The following is a 20,403-nucleotide window of genomic DNA, read 5'->3' as shown; positions in this document are numbered from 1 at the left end:
TGAGAAAAAGGCACTGCTGGAGAAATCCTTTCCTGCTTTCATCAAACAGCAGCGTAAGGGCTTCCTGAGCCAAACATTGTAAGCAAGCCACTATGTTTAATACTCATCAATGTACCTATCCTCCATTAATTTGTCTTCTCCCTTTCTGAACCTATTTGTACTTTTGGCATCCAGAGCTTCCCATGGCAACGAGTTCCACAATTTAATTATGCACTGTGTGAAAAAGTACTTCCTTTTGTTTGTTTTAAACCCGCTAAAACAGAATTACAGGATGCACAACAGAATTACATGGGCAGACTTAAATGGGAAGATAATGTGGTACGACAATGGAAAATCAGTCTCAGTGCGGAGAAATGGAAACCAGCTTTGTTTTTCTGTTACTCTGACCACTAGTACAGGGTTAGTTAGTACTTCCTATCATTCCTCTCCCTGTCATAAATAAACCAATTTACCCGACTAGCGCAGAGTCAGAAAACAATCAGAACTCCCTACAAAAATGACAATTTTTGTAAGAAAAGCAAGGTCTGCGGTCTTCCCTTTCTGTCTGGGTGAAGAAAATGTTCTCACTAGTGCTCCAGGCAAGGAGGGCCTCTGCATTTGCATTTGAGTTAGCTAGGTGATACAATGGTTAAAAAAATTCAATATGTTTCGAGGCTCTCGGTAGAGACACACCACAGGGAAGAGAGAGCGAGCCTCTCTTCTTGGAACTGAGGCGAGATAGCATCTGGAAAAGGTGAGCGTGGTTCTCTGCACCTCGTTACCAGGAAGACAAGCTGGAGGAAGTTCAGAGAAGAAGAGCCAACTGTAGCTCTATGCTTGGAAGAACTGGCTGATGAGAAAAAGCATAAAGAGCTGACGATGTAGAATTTGCTAATCAACACTTCAGGAATAAGATGACATAATAACTGTTAAATAATGTTTTAAGCATAAACCTGCAGGAATAAGAGGCACTAGGTTAGTGTGGTGCAAGAGGGTAATGTAAGTAACGACCAGCTTAGCAGAAATAAAATGTAATAACAGTACTTCATCATCCACAGCCCTGCCAGATGTCTGCGTTTGACCCGGCCTTTCAAGGTCTCCGGTGCGTTTGCCAGGAGTATAGGTTATGGGTTATATATAGGTTATCCTGTGGTGAGAGGTGTGGGCACAGTCATTAGTAACATTGCCCACCCTAAAGAAGGGCTCCTGTGTGCTGGGGGCCACTCGAGCCACCTACCCTTGGCCAGCAGAAAGGCTCATTGGGGTTGTTGCTCTGCCAGTCCCTAAAGCAGAGAGCAGCACCGTTTGTGTCCCATTTGTGCTCTGGTCTGTGGCAATGCTGGCAAGACCTCAACCTTGGTTCAGGCATTCTCTGAAGAAAGCACATCCCTGCGTCCAAGTTAAGGTGCAGGCAGATATGTAAATTAGTTCTGTTTAGGCTATATCCATAGGTTTCTGTGTACTCGTAAGAACCTATTTATGTCCTGAAACATGTGGACAGGGTGACTGCAGTTTCCAAAGCCCATATAATAAATTAAGTATGAAGAAAACTAGGAAATAGAACTGCAGCATGGAATGAAAAAGCGATGGGCAGAACGTGAAAGATGAGTTACAACAAATGTAACTGCACCGTGGTTTTGAAGAGTATACATGGTGCAGCAGACTTTTTCCTTCTGCTAGTTTCTGTGATTTTCTGTTTATCTAGAGCATGCTGACTCTTTAGGAATTTATTCTTCAGTGATATACATGGAGATTTTGACAGGCCATGGTGCTGTCTACCAAACAAGCTGGTTTGTCTGTAGCACACACTTATCTGGACTAACTGACTTTATCATACATTCTTACAGTTTAATATTTTACAGGTGTCAAATGGGTGCTATGAAGGATACATAAAGAGCAAGGTCATGTCTCCCAGTGGATTCTGTCCTGGTATGAAATGTGACGTAATCTGAATGAGAGAAAACCAATAGAAAAGCAGCTTGGGAAGCTACAGAAATGAAGAGCTTGGCTGAGGCACATTATCTTCAGATGTAGGCAGTTCTGACATGATTCTGTAATCACAGGCCAATTAAATCTGCCTTGATTTACGGTCAGATTTTCGGTGCATCAGAAGCTGCAGAAGAATACTCCTTCCTTCAGGAACAAATCTTCTGGAAGGAAAAGTAATGGCGAAAGTCAGGTAGTTCCTGACCAGTTCCTCCCAGGCTGTCAGAAGTTCTTCAGTGAATAACTGTGAGCTACCTCTACTCTCAATTTAAAATGGTTAGATTGTTTTAGTTAATCCTGAAATATTAATTTACATTAAGCTTTTAAGAAAATTACTGTTATTGTTTAAACTTCCCAAAGTCAGATTACATAAGCTTAAAACACAACTATACAGAGGACAGTGTAAAATCAGATCTTCTAAAAGAAAGACATGTTGGTTTTTTTCCAGTTAATTTCTAGTATATGTTAATAATATCGTACGAGGGATTTTTGGTCTATTTTGATTCTATTATTAGTGAGACTTTTCCACCATCTGCAAGTCTCTGAAGTCTCTGTCCTGGTGAGCAGTCTGCCTTCTGCATCTTCTCCCCAGATGCTCTGTGTATCCAGTGAGTCTGAACAGATTTTTAAAATCCTGTGTTTGTTCACATGCAGATTGTATCTTTGGCTGTACCTTGACATGTGAACAACCACATGGATTGGCATGTGACCAATAAGCTTAACATTTCTCACTGCTCATTTTATGAATGATCCCAGCAAATGTCATTGCCTATCATTTCCTCAGAGTCCGTAGAAGAGGACACACTTTCGAACCATGGGGATTTGTTAACTGTGCTAGGAAGAGGAACAACGTGGGGACCCGATGTGGTGCTTCTTCTCCAGGCATTTCATGCGTGTGCTTGATCCAAAAAACATGGCTGCAGAAACATGTACTTTAAATGTCTCTGAATTAGTCTGATAATTCAGCAACTGAACAGCATGCAAGCATCTATGAGGATGTAACAATAAGCTCTGGGTTTAAGTCCTGCTGCCTCTTCTCATCAGCTATCAGCTGGCTGCTGAGGATACTCTTCAGCTCCCTATTTGGGTTGTTTTATAGTAATTTTGCTGCAGTTTTTTGTTTGTTTGTTTGTTTGTTTTTGTTTGTTTTTGTTTGTTTGTTTTTTGAGCAAACATTTTACAATAAACTATGGCCAGAGATCAAATTTTGGATTAGCATCTGCATCAGGTTTTACTCAGAGGTTATAGTTTGGGTTCAAGAAAACCTCTGGGCTATGGTTTCAATTCTGCAACACTAAAACTCCAATGTCTGCACCTACAGTTTCAGGCCTCAATACCAGGATGAGGTAAGATTATGAGACGGTCAAACTATGGAAGGATTGACAAAGAGCAGCTGTTCTGAAAAACTAGTTAAACCCAATTCTTGAAGTATTAGAAAAGAACTGGAATCTTTCATACATAAGGTCTGACAGACAGATTTTATATCAATGTATTAATTTTCATGCCAAGTGTGATTTAGTTTTTGTTTTGCCTTTACAAAAAGTATTATAATCAGTATGGGTTGTGGTGTAGATATTGCCATCCCAGTGTATATTGCTGTCCCAGTTTCCATTCAGCAGTAATTGTATGTGGTACCACACACCCTGCTATCAGCCTGACTGCATGTCTGCCAGGAGAGCTCCACTCAGCTGCACAAGCATTTCAACAGGTTTCCCCAACCAGCACTGCTGACATGGAGAAGCAAACTGTAGAAACACAACAGCTCAATCAAGATAAAGTTTCCAACCAGGCTCCAGAGAAGGGAAATAAACATAGCAACAAACAAACAAAGAAAGGCTATGAAATAAACTAACTGAGAGCAGCAAAGGTTGCCATTTTGCAAAAGTGTTCCCTTAATTCCAAATGCTGAAGAGATGCAAACAGTTTCTTGCCTAACAAGGGATTACTGCTGCAGACGGTGAATGAAACCAGACACAGCAAAAGCCCACTCAGGATGCTCACCTACACCTTTCTCTGAGCCAGCTCGAGCTCACATCTGCTTAGACAGCCAACAGCAGATACAGAACTGATATGAGGCTCTTTTTATTAAATGATGCATGCTTTCCAAACACAGAAAACAACAAAACGTTCCAGGTTGGATGTCAATTGCTTCTATATTCCACACATAGAATGGAACCACTACCATCTTTCTTTGACTGGGGAAAGTATCAGATTTTTCTGCTTTGCATACTTAATCATGTGGGTTTCCTCTCCACTCCATGATAGCATTGCCTGGGCCCAAGATGGAGTTGTTGGCAGAGCTGGACAATTCAGAAGTTGGTGTTCCCAAATTCTACTTGAGAGGAGCAAGCTCCATGTGAAGGCCATGTTGGCTGCTCTTCCAGGAGCTGTGGCATCATCCCAAGTCCTCGTCCCAAAGCAGAAGTCCTATTCAGTGGGTGCCAATATTCCTGGGGCAGCTGAAAGTGCCATTAGTGTTCTGTGACACTGAGATTTTGCCACTAGCGGGAGACCCCATACTGTCATCAGACCTAGCAGTAACTCTCCTGCCTCCTCTGGCATGAACTAGCAGGATATACTGGCATGATAATGATTCTTCCTTTTATTTCTGCCATTTAATATAGTACTTTACATGATATTTCCATATGCAACCATCAAGGCAAATTCTGTCACGCTGTTATGAAAAGCTACATGATTTGCCTCTGAAGATCATCAGCTTCAATGGACTCCAAAACCATTACACAAGTTCTGAATTTGTCTCTAAGGCAATTCCTCTGCTGGCCTTTTACCGCCAACTCTACCCAAGATTTTGGCTCCTACCCATGGAAATGAAGCCTTTGAAGAGCTTCTGGACCTGGGAGTCTAGCAGTCTATTTTTCAGATGAGGACAGATTTCAGATCCATCCTTCTAATTCCGCAGTTAAACAGCCATTAATTGTTAGCTAGATTGTTCTTGTAAGCTTCTATATTTGACTATTAACAACTGCATGCATGTATCTGCTCCAGATAAAACAAACCTACCTAGGGATTGATTTTATGATGCCAAAATGATAAAGTTTGCTAAAAAATGTAGAGTGAATGTGTAAGCTCTGGAAAACATTAACAAAAATAACTAAGTAACACTCCCCATTCATACCTAATTCCTACTGACATCAAATTTAGCCGTGTGTACTTTGGACCTGCTGGAACTCTTGCAATGTACAATCTTGCTGCACAAGTCCTGTTTGAAATGTACAATATTCTGTATTCTGATTATGCTGTTATAAAAAAAAAAAAAGGTGTTTTGTCATCACTGTAGTTTAGGCAGATTCTCCATTGTCTGCTATCTTGTTAGAGTCATTTACATCAACACAGAGTGGGTGTACAGTAGCCAGTAGTCTGTGTTAGCAGCATTTTATGTTCAGTTTGCACTTACGTAAATGATTGTGCAAGATGTGAGAGAGAATCTAGCCCCTGGGAATTATATGTGTTTTTGGGTGTAATCTTGAGGTGTGTAGCCAACACATAAGAATATAGAGAAGTTTTAACATGTTACTCTTGCCATCACCCCAAATAAATATAATTAACCAAGGAGCTTTCAATTGCACTCATAGGCAGGATCCAGAATAGTGCATGTTTTGTGGTGGCAGATATATAGGAAATATGAGCCTGTAAGGAACAATATATTGCTTTGTTTTTCATAGCATTGTTCACCACATTCTCATAACGGTCAGATAAGAAACTGTTTGGGCCAAGGAAGGGTTAGGAAATTGCATTCCAAAAAACATTAAAGTTTAAACAGAGTTTCTTAGGATGCCTTTTTGCAATTCAGAAGAAAACTGGTGAATTATGTCACACTGAGCTGAATTAGATTTAAACTCTGGTTTCGAGAAGCTGGTATCACTGTACTTGCTAGGACAGCCCAGTCCAGAAAGAAAGAGGTATTAGGGTATGTTTATTGTATGGGGCCATGTGTTCCTTCCTTCCACCACAGAGCCATAAATGTTGCATATCCCACTTTGCAGAGTCAAGGTGTCCCAGAAGAGGTATTAACATAATAATACTGGGGGCTAGAGGAAATGGAAGCACCTTACCCATGTGCTCCCTGGAGGTTCTGGCATATGTTGGCTTGGAAATCTTTGACAAGACTCTAAAGCACCATTAAAGCTATTCTGTGCCTTTTTTATTATTATTATTTTTTTTTCCACAGAGATGGTGACAGCAGCATATAGGAAAAGGGCACACTGCTAGCAACATGTCTCATACCCACAAATACTCAGCGTCAAGCAAGAGCTCTTTGAGTCATTGGAGAGCCAAATCAGGCCCAAAACCTTACAGAGGCATTGGTGTCTCTCTACAGAGGTTTGGGATCATTTTGTGTGACTGTAAACTACAGCCCCAGGTGGAAGAGCAAAGGAAGAACCAAAGAAGCAACCCCTGGCTGACTTTCTGCATGACACTTTCATCTCCTGAAGTTTCCCTAGTGGTGGAGCACCACAGGTTTTCAGTACAAGGCAAGGATACCTAAATGCTGGCAAAAGAATCTGATTTCCTCTAACCTAATGCTCAGAAACAGCTGAAGCAGTTTTGCTGAAACCTTAAAGGTACTCAGCATGAGGCAGATTCCCCCAGAACAGATTTCAGATTTTTTTTTTCCACCTGAATGATTTAGATTTGGCAAAATCATAATCAGATGAGCATAGGGATGTAGGATGGAAAATGATAAGCCCCTGCCAGCTCTGCCTATAATAACAGTTCGCATGTTGTCCAGCCCTTTTCAGACCAAGATTTGTCTTGTTCAGCTACATCTAATGAATTATTTAGAAAGTGACCTGCCTTAGTTTTTGCTATGGTTGCAGTACACTTAGTAAATCAAATCAGGATGGTGAGGAGGAGGAGGATGTAAGAAGTGAATATCTAACAGATGACTTATCTGGAAGACGGCAGCACTGACTGACATCACCTCGCAACGTGCAGTGCCTCTGTCTGGAGCAGTCTGGCTTCGACGGCGCTAGGAAAATCAGAGAGGTGAACTCCCTTCTATTTCCTCCTTGGATGATGTTCAAGGCTGTGGCCTCACCTCTCTTGGAAGAGTCTTGAAATACTTTCAGTAATGGGAAGGGATGGAATGGCTGCAGGCTGGATCCTCTTGGAAAGAGCCAGCTAGCACTAGCTGATGACTCTGCTGGTAGCCCACACTGGCTGGTAAAAGATGGACTCTGCTGGATCACTTTCTATTTGAGTACAGCCACAAGCAGTTATTTCAGCTAGGAACAAATAATCTCCGGTGTAACTCTCCTGAGGTCTGCAGAGTCCCAGAGGGTGCTGTGATGGGCAAAACTCCCATTTTTGAAAGCAGAAACTGGGCAGGTGCCATGACAAAAAAATATGTTGGTGGTAAGAGAACCTGTGAAGCAAGCAGAGAGTTCTGGGCTTCGGGACTCGTTGCCCTTAAACATCACAGAGGTGGTTTATAGCCTGGCATGACCGCGCGGGAATCAGGAACCTCTGTGTGGCGTTGCGGCAGATAACCAGGGGCATGCGGTGGAAAATAACGCCTCGCATATGCCGCTGGTCTGGGGAGCCCCTGCATCCATTTTCTGATTTTCCGACGTTTGTTTTTTTGTTTCTTTGCTTGGTTTTCGTTTTGTCTGTTTGTTTGTTCTCTTCTGCCCTGTTCCATTCTGTTCCCTTTTTCTTTCTAGCACCACCTGGTCCTCTTCGCCCCGGCGCTGTGTGCACCTGAGCGCCTCCCCGGGCCACCCCCAGCACCGCCAAAGCGGGAGGGGTCCGCGGTGGCCGGCGGGGGTCCCCTACCGGCCCCCCAGACCCCTACCGGCCCCTACCGGCCCCCTCGGATCCTCCCGGACCCCCCGGGCCGGAGCCCCGGGCAGCATTGGGGTCGGGGAGGGTAGCAGGGACCGTCTGGAGCAGGTCGGGTCCCTGCTTTTCTTTCTTTTTCTTTCTTTCTTTTTCTCTCTTTCTTTCTTTCTTTCTTTCTTTCTTTCTTTCTTTCTTTCTTTCTTTCTTTCTTTCTTTCTTTCTTTCTTTCTTTCTTTCTTTCTTTCTTTCTTTCTTTCTTTCTTTCTTTCTTTCTTTCTTTCTTTCTTTCTTTCTTTCTTTCTTTTTCTCTCTCTCTCTCTCTCTCTCTCTCTCTCTCTCTTTCTCTCTTTCTCTTTCTCTCTTCTCTCCGTCTCTATTTCTCTCTCTTTCTTTCTCTCTCTCTTTCTCTCTTTCATTTTTTTCTCTCTCTTTTTTTTTTTTTTAATTTTTCTCTCTTTTTTATTTTATTATTTTTATTTTTTTTTTTTTCCAAAAAAATTTTTTTTTGGTTCCTTTCGCTTCTCGAAGGCAGGGGATTTCACGGAGAGCGAACGGGAGGACAGGGCCCCGAAGTTATTACAGCAAATAATGAGTTCTGCAGCCGATCCCTTTGGGCTGAGCCCTTGCCGGCGCGGGGATGCTCGCATCCCTCCCCGCCGCCCCCCGGCAGCTCCCAGCTTAGCGACAAAACTCGGGGGTGTTTCGAGTGCATTCCAAGAAAATTAAGGGGAAAGGTTTTTTAATCAGGAAAGGGGGGTGTGTATTTTTTTTTCTCTCTCTCTCTCGAGCTTTTTCAGATGGACTGGAGTGCTTCGCAGAAGGAACCTGGCGAAGAAAGACCAGAAATCCCGCAGCACTTGCGCGGAGCTTGCGGTGCCTCCAAGCCCTTGTTCTAAATGCCCATCGCCGCAGAGATCCTGGTACCGTGCTTCTTACCTGGAGCTGCACTATCTCCCTCACAACAGAAACTACAAACAGAATGCGTGTTCCAAAAGAAAGGGAAAAAAGGTTTTATTTAATCCAGAAAATAATTAAAATCTCATGTATTTTTATTGGTTTTAGTATCCAGCAGAGTGAAAATATTGAAACTCCGAGACCCCTTGCATTAAAAAGTCACAACTGTTCTATTTTATTAGTTCTGACTGTGTGAAAAAAATTATAAGGACAACATTGAAAAAATCCGGGTTTTAGAGCCCCGAATGGCCATAAAAACAATAAAATCAACTATAAAACCTGCACTAGTGATATTAAAAAATTATGTAGTTCAATAAATGTGACATTTCATGAATGCAGATTTAATAGTCTCCAACCCGTGGAAGGAGGAAGGCTAAGGTCTAACAATTGAATTTGAAAGGGGCGGTGCTGCACAACTGCAAAATTAAGTGCTTCATTTTTCTTGTTAGGGATTATGCAGTGGTAGTGGAATGTAATAACTGTGCCATTAAAACTTCCTTTTAACAAGGCCTATTGCTTGTATAAAAGTCAGAAAAGAATAATCTCTTCCTCTATTTATTTGTTTCCTAATAATATGGCAAAACATTTTTTTTTCCTTTTTGCTTAAACTTGTTCTCAGGATTTTGAATCGACAGCTTGTAAAATATTGTGGAGGCCCTCTACGCCACTGCCTCATATCATGCACATCGTTATTCCAGAGGGCAACGGGTCATCGGTTTACTGTACATTTATTAAGTAAATCAAGCTGCAAATCCAACACTTCCAGATGAAAACATTAGCTAAACCCCTTTGGAAAGAGCAATGCCTGGGAGACTGAGCACGGAGAGAAAAAATAATCAAAACTGTCAGCTCACTTTACGTGTACCTGATATTTACAAGACACAAGACCACGCTTTAAAGGTGAGTTTTGGCATTTGTTAACAATGTAAAGAAAAAAAAAAACAACCTTCCTATATTATTAAAAATATATATATTTCCATTTCACCAACACCCTTTCGTCTTGCTCTGAGCCTCTTAGTTATTAAGATCTTCGTGGGTTTGAACTGGAGACCTTTTTTTTATTATTATTTTGGAAGAAAGAAAAAAAAAAGCGAGAATACGAACTGTTAAACCAGCACCTGCTATTCCTTAACAGCCTTCTGCGCTCGCTGTCACCAGCCTGGAGGGGTCTGGGGGAGGAGGAGGGCCAGCGGCCCGGCGGGCACCTGCCGCCCGCACTCCCACGGGGAAGGCACCGGCACCGCAGCCGCCGTCGGGCCGAGTGCCGAGGGGGGCCGGGGCGGGCGGGGGTCGCTGCCCCCGGCGAGGGGCCGGGAGCCGCCGGCATGCGGTGAGCGCTCACGTCCAGTCCCGTCCCGCCGCCCCCCCCCCACGGGAGGCGGTGGTGCAGGAGGAAGCACGCCGCGGGTTTTTGGAAACGAAAATCGCCGGTGTCCAGGTGGCGCTGCTGGAGGAAAGGAGGGCGACCGGCCGCCCGGCGCGGCCTCGGCGCCTGCTTCCCTTCGGGGCTGTCGGAAAGCCGGGGCCCGGCGCCGCGCCCGCCCCGTCGGGGGGCTCCCGCAGCCCCCGCGCCGCCCCGCTGTGTGCCGGCCGGCGTCGCGCCGTCGGTGCCCGGCGAGGCTCCGAGCAGGAAATCGCGCCGCCCCGCTCCGCGCCCCGCCGGACTCTCGGGGCCATCCCGGGGGACGGGACAGGGCCCCGCCGCAGTCCCCCGCCCACGCGTGATCCCCGCTCGGCGGCCGTGCCCTCCCTGCCCCATTCCCGGTCCCCGCAGCCACAGGGAGAGACAGCGCGGGGCCTCCTCCGGGTTCCGCTGAGCGCGGAGGGGAAAACAGGGGGGGGACCGGGGACACCGCAGCCGCTCACCCCCCGCTGCCCGCCTCCCCCCTCATCCCGGGTGCGGAGGGCTCTTCCCCGCGGGGTCTCCCCGCATCCAGCCGGGGGGGCGACGCCGATCCCCGGCCCGGTGCCGTCGGAGCACGCCGGGTTCCCCCGGCCTCGGTGCCCCCGCGCGGTGCCGTCGGGGCCCGTCCCGCGGATCGGCGCCGCGGGGCGTTTGCTGCGGGGAGGCGGGCGGGCGGGGGGGGGGGAGCGTTTGCCGGCGGGGGGTGGTTTCCCCCTTCCCTGGCCGGGCTCATTGGCTAGACGGAGCCGTGGCAGGAAGGGGACAGAGACCACGCGGGCTCCGCCCCGCGCCAATAGAAACCTATCGGAGGGTAACCCGAGCCCAGAGAAAGCCGCGGCGGCGGTGCCAGCTCCCGGCCGCGGCGCTCGGGGCCGGCTCTGGGCAGGGGTGGCCGGGGCGGCGCGGGGGGCGCGGGCGGCGGGGTGGCCGGGCCATGCAGTACCAGCCCCCGGGCGCGGCGCCGACGGCGGCCCTGGGCGTCGGCGTCCCGCTGTACGCGCCCACGCCGCTGCTGCAGCCCGCGCACCCCACGCCCTTCTACATCGAGGACATCCTGGGCCGCGGCCCCGCCGCCGCCCCGGCCCCCCACTCCCTGCCCGCCCCGCCGCCGCCGACGCTGCCGTCGCCCAACTCGTCCTTCACCAGCCTGGTGGCCCCGTACCGGACCCCCGTCTACGAGCCGACCCCCGTCCACCCGGCCTTCTCCCACCACCTCGCCGCCACCTACGGCGCCGGCGCCTACGCCGGGCCCCTCTACTCCTTCCCCCGCGCCGTCGGCGACTACACGCACGCCCTGATCCGGCAGGACCCCCTGGGTAAGCCACGGCCCCCCCGCCCCGGCCCGTCCCGGCCCCTCCCGTCCAACACGGGACAAGGCACGGGAAGCTGCCCCCGGCCCCCTCCTGGCCCCGCCGCCCTCCCGCGCTCCCTCCGTGCCTCCCCGGCCTCCCTCCGTCTCCGTCTGATTTACTGTAAATTAAAGAAGCGCCGCGCTCCGGCGCTGGGAGCGAGACCACAGTGCGCGGCCGCGGTGACTCAGATTTGTTTTCCTTCAACCAAGTGACTCTGCGAGTGTCCTTAGTAATGTCGCGTGTGGTTTTGGTGGGGAGTTTTAATTGTGCTGGGAGATCGCAGCGCAGATCTGAGCCCTTTCCTGCGGATGACTTGAAAAACAGCCGGCGGGGCCGGGGCTCCGCTCGCCGGGCCCCCGCTGCTCCCCCGCGCCTGGGGGCGGCCCCGGCGGCCCCCGCTCGGCCCGGGCCGGGGGCAAGGTCCCCGCTGCGGGGGCCGAGCCCAGCGCCGCCCCGGCCCGGGTCGCCGCACTTGTTCGGGGGGATTGCAAAACTGGACCTGACTCACCGCGGCTGTGCAGTGAAAGAGGCTGACCCTTTCCGTTCATACAGGAAACCTTGAGCTCTCGATAGGAGTAAATCTGGTTTCAGAAGCTGTTAAGTGTTTTCCTGGCCGCCTGAAGCAGGCTCTTCCCCGGGAGTCGTGCACGTTGCTGATTACTTTATCGACATCCTCAATACAGACAAATTCAGGAAACACTCGACTTCTGATAGCCGGGATCCGTTTTTCTGATATTGTTCATTTCCTCTGTGTGGGATGTGACTTTATGACAGCTAAAATAACCAGTTGCTTCCTATTTTTTGAGTCTGTTTTGCACCAGAATTACTAAAGCCTGACGCAAGCAAAATCTTGAAAAACAATGCAGCGAATTTCAAAGGCTGCAGGCAGCAAGACAGAAAGACAAACACGGTGACTCAGGGGCACTGGCCGGAGCCGCCGAGCCCGGGATGCGGCCGCTGCTCGGTGGCGGGGCCGGGCCCCCTCTGTGTCGCCTTCCCCCGCGGCTCCAGCCGGCCTCTGGGGAGCCCCAGCCCGGTGCTGGTCCCGGGGCCACCCCACTAGCCCCCAGCCCCGGGGTGCTCCAGGCACTGCTTGCCCCAAGCCGCTGGGGCTGCTGGTGGTGCCTCCACAGCCGCACCCGACCCCAGCGCTCTTTTGGGGACGTCTTAGTAAGAGAGCAGAAGGAAGCAAAGGTCTTTTTTTTTTTTTTTTCTTCTTCTTCTCACTCTTTTCTTTGCGAGATAGACCAACAGGAAACACATTGACGGAAACGTTGCCAAAGCCCGCGGAGTGGCTTTAACTGGTCTCTCCGTTTGGCAGAGGCGAAAAATCAGAGGAGGCGAAATCTGGGGGGAGGATGAGTCAGGGGCATGGACAGGAGCAGGGCAAGGCTGGGCGCAGTCCCACCGAGCCCCTGGGCCCAGCCTCGGGACAGCCATCCGCGGGGCCCAGCAGTGACGGCGGCGCTGTGTGTGCCTCTCTCTGAAGGGAAGCCGCTGCTGTGGAGCCCCTTCATCCAGCGGCCACTGCACAAGAGGAAAGGGGGACAGGTCCGCTTCTCCAATGACCAGACCATCGAGCTGGAGAAGAAGTTTGAGACGCAGAAATACCTCTCGCCGCCGGAGAGGAAGCGCCTGGCCAAGATGCTGCAGCTCAGTGAGAGGCAGGTGAGGCCACGCTGTACAACAGCCCCTGCTCCTGCCCCTGCCCCTGCCCTGGTGTCCCCAGCTCCCCTCCTCTGGGGACCAGCACTCACTTCTCTCTCCACAACTTGGGTGAGGCTCCCGTTGCTCCCCGACTACCCTGTGCCTTTTCTCTCATTTTGTTGTTCAGGTCAAAACGTGGTTTCAGAATCGCAGAGCCAAATGGAGGCGTCTAAAGCAGGTACAGGGATGTTTCCGTTTCTATAGAAATAAGTATTTTAATTGTCTTATCTTACACCCCTGCTCGCCTATTCCAGGTTGTATGCAGAAGTCATCTGAAAGGCTGTTTAACCTCTTCACCTTGATTAAAAAGACAAATAGTCATGCTGGAATCCATGAGGGCTCATTCAGGCAGCACTAATGTTAAAAGCTCCTAATGTAGTTCCTATATCAATTATGCCCGGCTTTCACACACCGCCTATTAAAACTCCACGCTAATTGTTTTGTAAACCCATATGTTGTTTATCCAATTAACGTGGAGAAGATAAGTGATTGTCAGTAAATTACTTAGGCAGTTGTTTTGGAGGAGAATATTTACCGGCTTTTTAAATCACCCTCTCTTAATAAACACAAGGCGATTTATTCTGCAAATGCTGGGAGAGGCGAGTACAAACGCCTTGTTAGTTTTGAGGAGCGGTATGGAACATTAAGTTGCTTTTACTTTTTGTTTACGAATAGTTACAGTGCGTGAACTGAGTGGTTGAAGCGGTTTCCCTTCCCGCAACAAGTTGTGCTCAAGTGGATATAAATCTGCCCGCACAGCCCAGAGGGCCGGATCCTGCCCTGCTCACCAGGGTAGGGGCCCCTCAGCTCAGAGATCTGTGAAAAGTCCCTGATACAGTGAGCGTGACAGGACTGGCGAGTCTCACTGGAAAATCAGCCTTTAATATCAAGAGAACAGAAAATTAATCACAGTGACAAGTTCTAGAATATTTATTCTGTGGCCTTTCATGGGGTTTCACCTCAGTACCTCTGTTGACTTTGAACAAAATCTCTTTGCTCCTTGGCGGGACCTGACCCCTCCGCAATGTCCGGAGAGCTCACTTGGGACCTCGGCCATTTTAAGTCATTTCCTCCTTTTTGTTCAGTCACATCCATTTCTCCGAGCCCACACAAATGTGTCATGGGTGCGTGTCTCTGCCTGCTTTCTCTTTGCTTAGGAGTGTCATTTCATGCCCCGTAGGGGACGAGGCTCCCCAGGTGGCTACCGACACAGGGCTACTCCTGCCTGGGAGCAGGGCTCTGGCTTTGTGGGGGCTGGTTTTGTTTTCAGTGGTGTGTATTTTAATGTCGAGGTTTAGCCTCACAGCTTCATTAGTACATGTTTTCCCGTTTACTTTCGGACCACTGATGGACTCGGCCTCCCTCCTTTTGCCGTTGGGTATAATTAAGGAAAGATCGGGGGAGGAAGAAGCTGTGTGTCCGTGTTTGTAAACTCATAATAAACATTTGCTTTGCTAAAGACAAAAGTTCAGAGGTTCCTGGGCTCCAGCAGCTCGAGTCTTTTGAAGTGGCTGCGATTACCATCGCCAAGGAGCCTCATTCGCGGCAGCGTCCCCTGTGGCTGCCGGGGTGCGGGATCAGAGCCGAGCCCCGCGTGCGGCCGAGCCCCCGGCCGGCTGGTGCTACTTGCAGGGTGGGAGTGTGGGCGGGAGGCCGGGTCGGCAGTGGGACACCTGCCCTTCCCTGCAGGGTCTGAGGAAACCCGTGGTGGTTTTCCCTTTCGGTGCAGCCCCTCAGGCCTCCTGGCACCGTGGCACGTATTTCTGTATCAAGCAGGTTTCTTTCCCTGCAGGAGAACCCCCAAGCCACCAAGAAGGAAGAAGTGGAAGGTGCTGACAGTCACAGTGACCAAAGGCCAGAGAGCTGCCCGAGCCCCGAGCAGAAGGGCAAGGAGGTGTCCTTGGATGGCTCACAGTACACCCCCTCGCCCGCCTCGCAGGAGGACCTGGAGTCAGATGTCTCCGATGACTCTGATCAAGAAGTGGACATTGAAGGCGACAAAGGCTTTTACAACCCTTCCCACTAACAGCCCCATGCAGAGAGTGGACCCTAGCTCGGCTTGCACTTTACCAGGGGCTGGTTTGAAAGAGTATTTTGCTACAGGAGAAGACTTTCAGCATTCCACTGGAAGAAAAAGAAACAACAGATAGACTCGTTTTCTAATAAGCAGAGAAAGCAAGACGTATTTTCTGCAAACAGTCCATTTTTGGCAGATCTCTACTTTGGTTAAAGGAACATATCCGTGGTTTGTATTTAATTTGTAAGATATATTTGTACATTAATTGATGTCCTAACTGGAACATAGTACTGCATCCCATCCTTACTTGCTGGGGGTCTGGATCAGCCGCTGTTAGGGATCAGGCAGAACTCATCTCTGGCTAGCGTGGAAGTGAGTACGGATTGCAGGACTAAGCCCATTGTAAGTGTAAACAAATGTAGTTTAAATAGATTAATTTAAACACCCTTTGAAAGCAGAGAAATATGTTCTGTGAAATACAGAGGGATTCAACCATCCTGACAAGTGCCTTATGCTCATACTCTTTTACCTGCCGTGGTGCTCTCTACTGAGACATCCCTCTCTTTATCAGGTGGAGTCTTTGGACAGATCCATTTTTGCTCTTGCATGAGATAAATGTGCCTCCTCAAATTATTGAGGACTTTGCCCTGCAGTCTGGATGGTTCCATTTGCAGAAGAAAAAAAAAAAAAGTATTTTTCTCCTTGAAAAATCTCTAGCACTGTTTTTTCCAGATTTTATATTTGAGAAGAAAATGCAAGGAGTGATAGTGCCCTGCTGCAGGAGGGAACCTGGCATCAGCTGCAGGGGATAAAAGGGGCACAGAGCAGAGGGAAGATAATGCCTATTGTATACATATCTGCTTTTGTACATACTAGTTTGCTTTAAAAGTCTTGCGGTTTTATACCTCATACTGTTCATATTTTGTACATATTTGTTCAATGTTAAAAGAAAAAAAAAAAAGCAAAAACTGGTATTTAATTTTTGATGGACTCATCTGTGAAATAAAACTAAACTCTGCACCACATGCCGTCCAGTTTCTGGCAGCAGAATCCCCATACCTCCCCAGCAGTGCCCGAGGAAGCTGTGATCGGGTTTTTCCCCCCCAGTGCCGTGCCGGTGGCTGGTCCCTCGTGTCCGTCGTGTCCCGCGTGGGGTCAATGCTTCGTTGCTGTTTTGCAGCTGCTCGGCGGGCGAGCTGCGGGGCGGGCTAAGCCTCCGGAGGGGTGCGTGCGGGTCCCGGCTGGGAGCCCGGGGGGGGACAAGGGCTGGAGGAGGAGCGGGCTCTGCTCGGGGCCGGGCATCGACCCCAGCCGGGGCAGCCGCTGACCTGCCTGAGTCAATAGTGGTTATTCATCGGCCTTTCTCCGAAATGCCGCCGGCCCGGGGGCGCGGGAAGGAGCACGGAAAGCAGGGGGCACGGGGGGGGGGGGCTCGGCCCGTCCGGGGTCGCTGCCCGCCCTCCCCCGGGCTCCCCGCACGGCTCCACCCGCCCCGGCCCGGCAGTCCCGGGGGGTCTCGGTGCCGGGGAAGGATCTCAGGGAGCAGGGGATGGAGGCACGGGACCGGCCCCGGTTGCATCTGAACGGGGTCTCGCCTCACTGGAGCGGCCGCGCGTTCTGCGAAACGGAGTGGCCCGAGATGAGTTTTAGGATTTTAAGACCTAAAAAGACATCCCCCACACACACACCCCGGGTGTGGGGGGGCAGGCTGCGGTCACCCCCAGTGCCAAGGGGGTAGGACCCGGAGGAGACCCCATGGGTGCCGAGCGGAGCCCCGGGATGCTGCGCGCACGGCAGCGCCCCGCGGGTGGGCAGCGAGGATGCCTCCCCCGGTAGCCGCCGGGCCGGGGATGTGGATTTGCAGGGTGTCGGGGCAGGTGACAACAAGGCCGCCACCCAGGTTGTGCCAATACCCTCGCTGCCCCCCGCGGGGGGCTCACGGCTCGGCGGCAGGTGGGCGAAACACATGGGGACCCGCGTGGGGCTGCGGGCGACTCTGCCCGGCTCTCGCGGCGCGCTCCTCGGCGGGAGAAAAGCAGCCAAGGCACTTTACACCGTTCGGCCAAAGCTTCGAGCCCCCTCCGTGCCACCCTGCTTTTTCGTATTTGTTTGCCTGTTGGCTATTTCATGCCGAACTAGCACGTCTGACCTTTACAGCACAACTCCCGTCTTGTTTTCGACTCTTTTTATCAGCAGATTCAACTTGAAAATGGTTATCATTTAGCAGAAAAACAAACAGAAAAGCACATTTTTGTAAGCAAAACGTTAATGATTGGAAGAATTGCACCGATTTCAGCCTGACAGTGTGTGATTAATCCTCCGGGTCAGGTACTTATATTTTTAGTCATTAGGTTCGTCGGCCTTTGATATGCACAACTGTTTCTAGCCTAATAGGGTATCGACCCAGCTGCCTATGTACTTTGACTCCTTAAACACCGCGGCTGTGGGCCTGCGGGGGCCACCGTGTTCGGGCCGGGCATAGCCGTCCACTGCGGGGGATGCCCGGGCTGCTGGGGCCGGGGGCAGCGCCGGGGGGACCCAGGGCCCAGAGTGTCCCGGCCCCAAAAGCCCGGAGGCCGCCCATGTGCAGGGCTGGGTGCGCCCAGCGGCTGGACACACGTGGGGCAGCCCGGTGGCCGTCCCCGGGGGAGCCTCGAGTGCTTCCGCGGTGTGCGGCGGGGGGAGGAGGAAAGTGGTTGCATGATGTTTGCAGTCCCGGACACTCTAATCCTTTCTAATGAAATGGCCGGAGCCTCTTTTATTGCACAATAATAGGAAATAATAACTTAGGGCGCCTAATTGTTTGCTCTCACAGAAAAGGACCTGCCTCTGTTCATCCAGGATTAATGGAGGGTTTACCACTGAGTTTAGTGGACACCAATAAATTATAGTAGGCCCCCATGAAATCTGCTATCAGGTGGCTTCTCAGAGGACAAAAAATCTGTGCATGGTATTACTGTCTTTCAGCTACGTGTATAGAGAGAGAGGGGAGAGAGAGAGAGAGTAGAGAAATATATCTATGTGAAGATTAGATTGTAAAGACATCATTTTAGCACGAGAGAAAGTTTCAAGACAGACAGTGCTGAAAACCTGAAATAAGAACCAAGGGCAGGTCGGAGCATGCTGATCTTATTCAAATCAACCTCTAGCTAATGTATAATGGTGCTTTTGGCTTAATAAGGACAAAAATATTTTGGCCAGTACTGAAGGTGACAGCAAGTGCTTACTGAAGAGCCTTTACTGAATGTGGAGCTTCAGCATTATTCTGACTCGTGGGCTTTGTTGACTTCAGGCCTTTATTTAAAAAAGAAAAATCAATGTATTTTTTTGAAATGTTTCAGGTGGTGCACCCCAAGGACAAAAAAAAATAAATTGACATAGCTGTGAAAAGAACTCATCATGATAACTTAAGTGGCTCTATTTTACAACTCCATTGTTTGAGAGCTATTGGTAAATGACTACTAAGAACAAGCAAGCCAAGCTGAGACGGTGTTAATATGGTCACTTGGAGTTATACAAGTGAATTACTATTTAGTGTATGCTTTCATTTGGGTTGGTGACTCCTAAATTTTTCCCTGACAGTCAGGTACACACCCATGTCATAAAGACATCATCTGTAATGGGGGTAATAGGTCTAATTGAAATGTAGATTTTTTTCCTACCAGACTGATACCCACCCATAAAGCCTTAATAATAAATAGAACTAATTGACTTTTTTTTTTCTTCTTCTTTTTTTTTTTTTTCTCTCCCATATAAAAAGGACGTAGCATTAGAGGCTGGGCTCATGCTTGTTGTAATGACTTTTTCCTTTGCCCCTTAAACCCTTAAAGGAAAAAAAAAAAAAAAAAAAAGCTTTCCTGAAAGTATTGTTTAAGATGTCAGAGATGCCAGTACAATTCTGGGAAACACTTTACTCTAATTTGTTCACTCTCCAGTCAGCTTGGTAGAAGCAAAACAGTGTAAGGATGTACATTAATGACTAAGAACTTATCTGTTGACTCTGTAGAAGATGACAATTTTTACAATGTGAATGTGTGTGTGCATGTGGGCTAGACAGTTTAAAATAGCTGTTTAAAGGAATAGATTAGATTGAGGGCTTTCTCTGAGTTTGATGCAAAATGAAGTGAGAATCAAAACCAATTGCTGTCTGGTGTCCTGTACAAAATGAGCTGGTGCTCACACCCAACTGGAAATACTGATGGTAAAGACACATTGAACTTCGCTGTCATTGGTACAACTTAAGCAAATGCATTGGGCAAGAGTGAATGGGCATGGAAAATGAGCTAGGGTCTCATCTGCTTTAGGGAAAGGGCCATTTCCAGGAGACATAATTCAATCAATCTTATTTAAGGACTAAAAATCCTATCTGACAGCACGTAGACTATTCAATACCTTTAATATGACTTTAGCAGGCTGAGTTATTGTCTGTCTGGACTCCAGACCTAATAAAACTGAGCAGAACATGATCTCAGAAGACTTTTGATAGGTTTGCTTTTGAAAAAATATAAGATCTGACTGAACTAAATCTACTGAAACAGGATCTTTTTCTCCTATTGTCGAGACAAAGCCTTAGAGGATTCTCTACATGTCAATTTGTGTCATTGCTTTGAAGACCTATGTGGAGAAACTTCTTACTGATTGTTTCCTGTGTTACAATTCTCCTTGGCTGTTGCAATGAGACTTCCCATGAGCACTGTGTGTCATTTTAAAAAGTATTCTGTCATTGTCTAGACAGGTATAGAAGTTGTATTTTTAGAATGACTTAGCAAACACTTTTTAACACCTTTTAGCATTTGACTTGTCCTATCTATGCAAGGTTTCAGAACGTGTTAGTTGAGCCACGTTAGCTAGTATCTTTAAAAACACAATTTATATCCTAGTCTAGACGTACTAAAAGTGAGTGTTTATCCTGGGGTACACCCACATGAGGGTACAACTCTTTTAAAATGAGTCAGGACTGCCCACTACAATGCAATTTATCTGAATGACTTACTGCAGATATCAGGATAAAGATCACAGATTAAAAGGGGAAGAGGTAACTTTGCTTTATACACATCAGTTCTTCCACTTCCTTCTCTGTGTAAGAAGGAACCCTCCTACCCAGCCAAAAGACCTCCTAACCTCACACACGGAGTCAATCAGAGAGCAGCTGAGGCCTGTAGCAAACCTAACAAAAAAGTTCTGCAAAAGGCTGGGCCAGC

The 20,403-nt window shown here is 48.7% G+C and overlaps 1 protein-coding gene and 1 long non-coding RNA gene across 2 annotated transcripts; both read left to right on the top strand.

Moving 5' to 3' along the window:
- Positions 1 to 1,839: 1,839 nt before the first annotated feature.
- Positions 1,840 to 3,088, top strand: LOC110351661 (uncharacterized). The gene is made up of 2 exons (XR_002399353.4): positions 1,840 to 2,211; positions 2,750 to 3,088. It is a non-coding gene; the product is annotated as an uncharacterized lncRNA (long non-coding RNA).
- Positions 3,089 to 10,933: 7,845 nt separating this feature from the next.
- Positions 10,934 to 16,225, top strand: HHEX (hematopoietically expressed homeobox). Its single transcript, XM_027460388.3, has 4 exons — positions 10,934 to 11,442; positions 12,968 to 13,146; positions 13,313 to 13,363; positions 14,978 to 16,225. The coding sequence occupies exons 1-4, from the start codon at positions 11,061 to 11,063 to the stop codon at positions 15,209 to 15,211; spliced, it is 846 nt and encodes a 281-aa protein (XP_027316189.1). The 5' UTR covers positions 10,934 to 11,060; the 3' UTR covers positions 15,212 to 16,225.
- The last annotated feature ends 4,178 nt before the right edge of the window (positions 16,226 to 20,403 follow it).

This window comes from Anas platyrhynchos, chromosome 6 (assembly GCF_047663525.1).
Source record: "Anas platyrhynchos isolate ZD024472 breed Pekin duck chromosome 6, IASCAAS_PekinDuck_T2T, whole genome shotgun sequence".
In the NCBI taxonomy this organism is placed as follows: Eukaryota; Metazoa; Chordata; class Aves; order Anseriformes; family Anatidae; genus Anas; species Anas platyrhynchos.
Note: the sequence above shows the minus strand (reverse complement) of the source record. Positions and strands in the feature narration are given on the sequence as shown.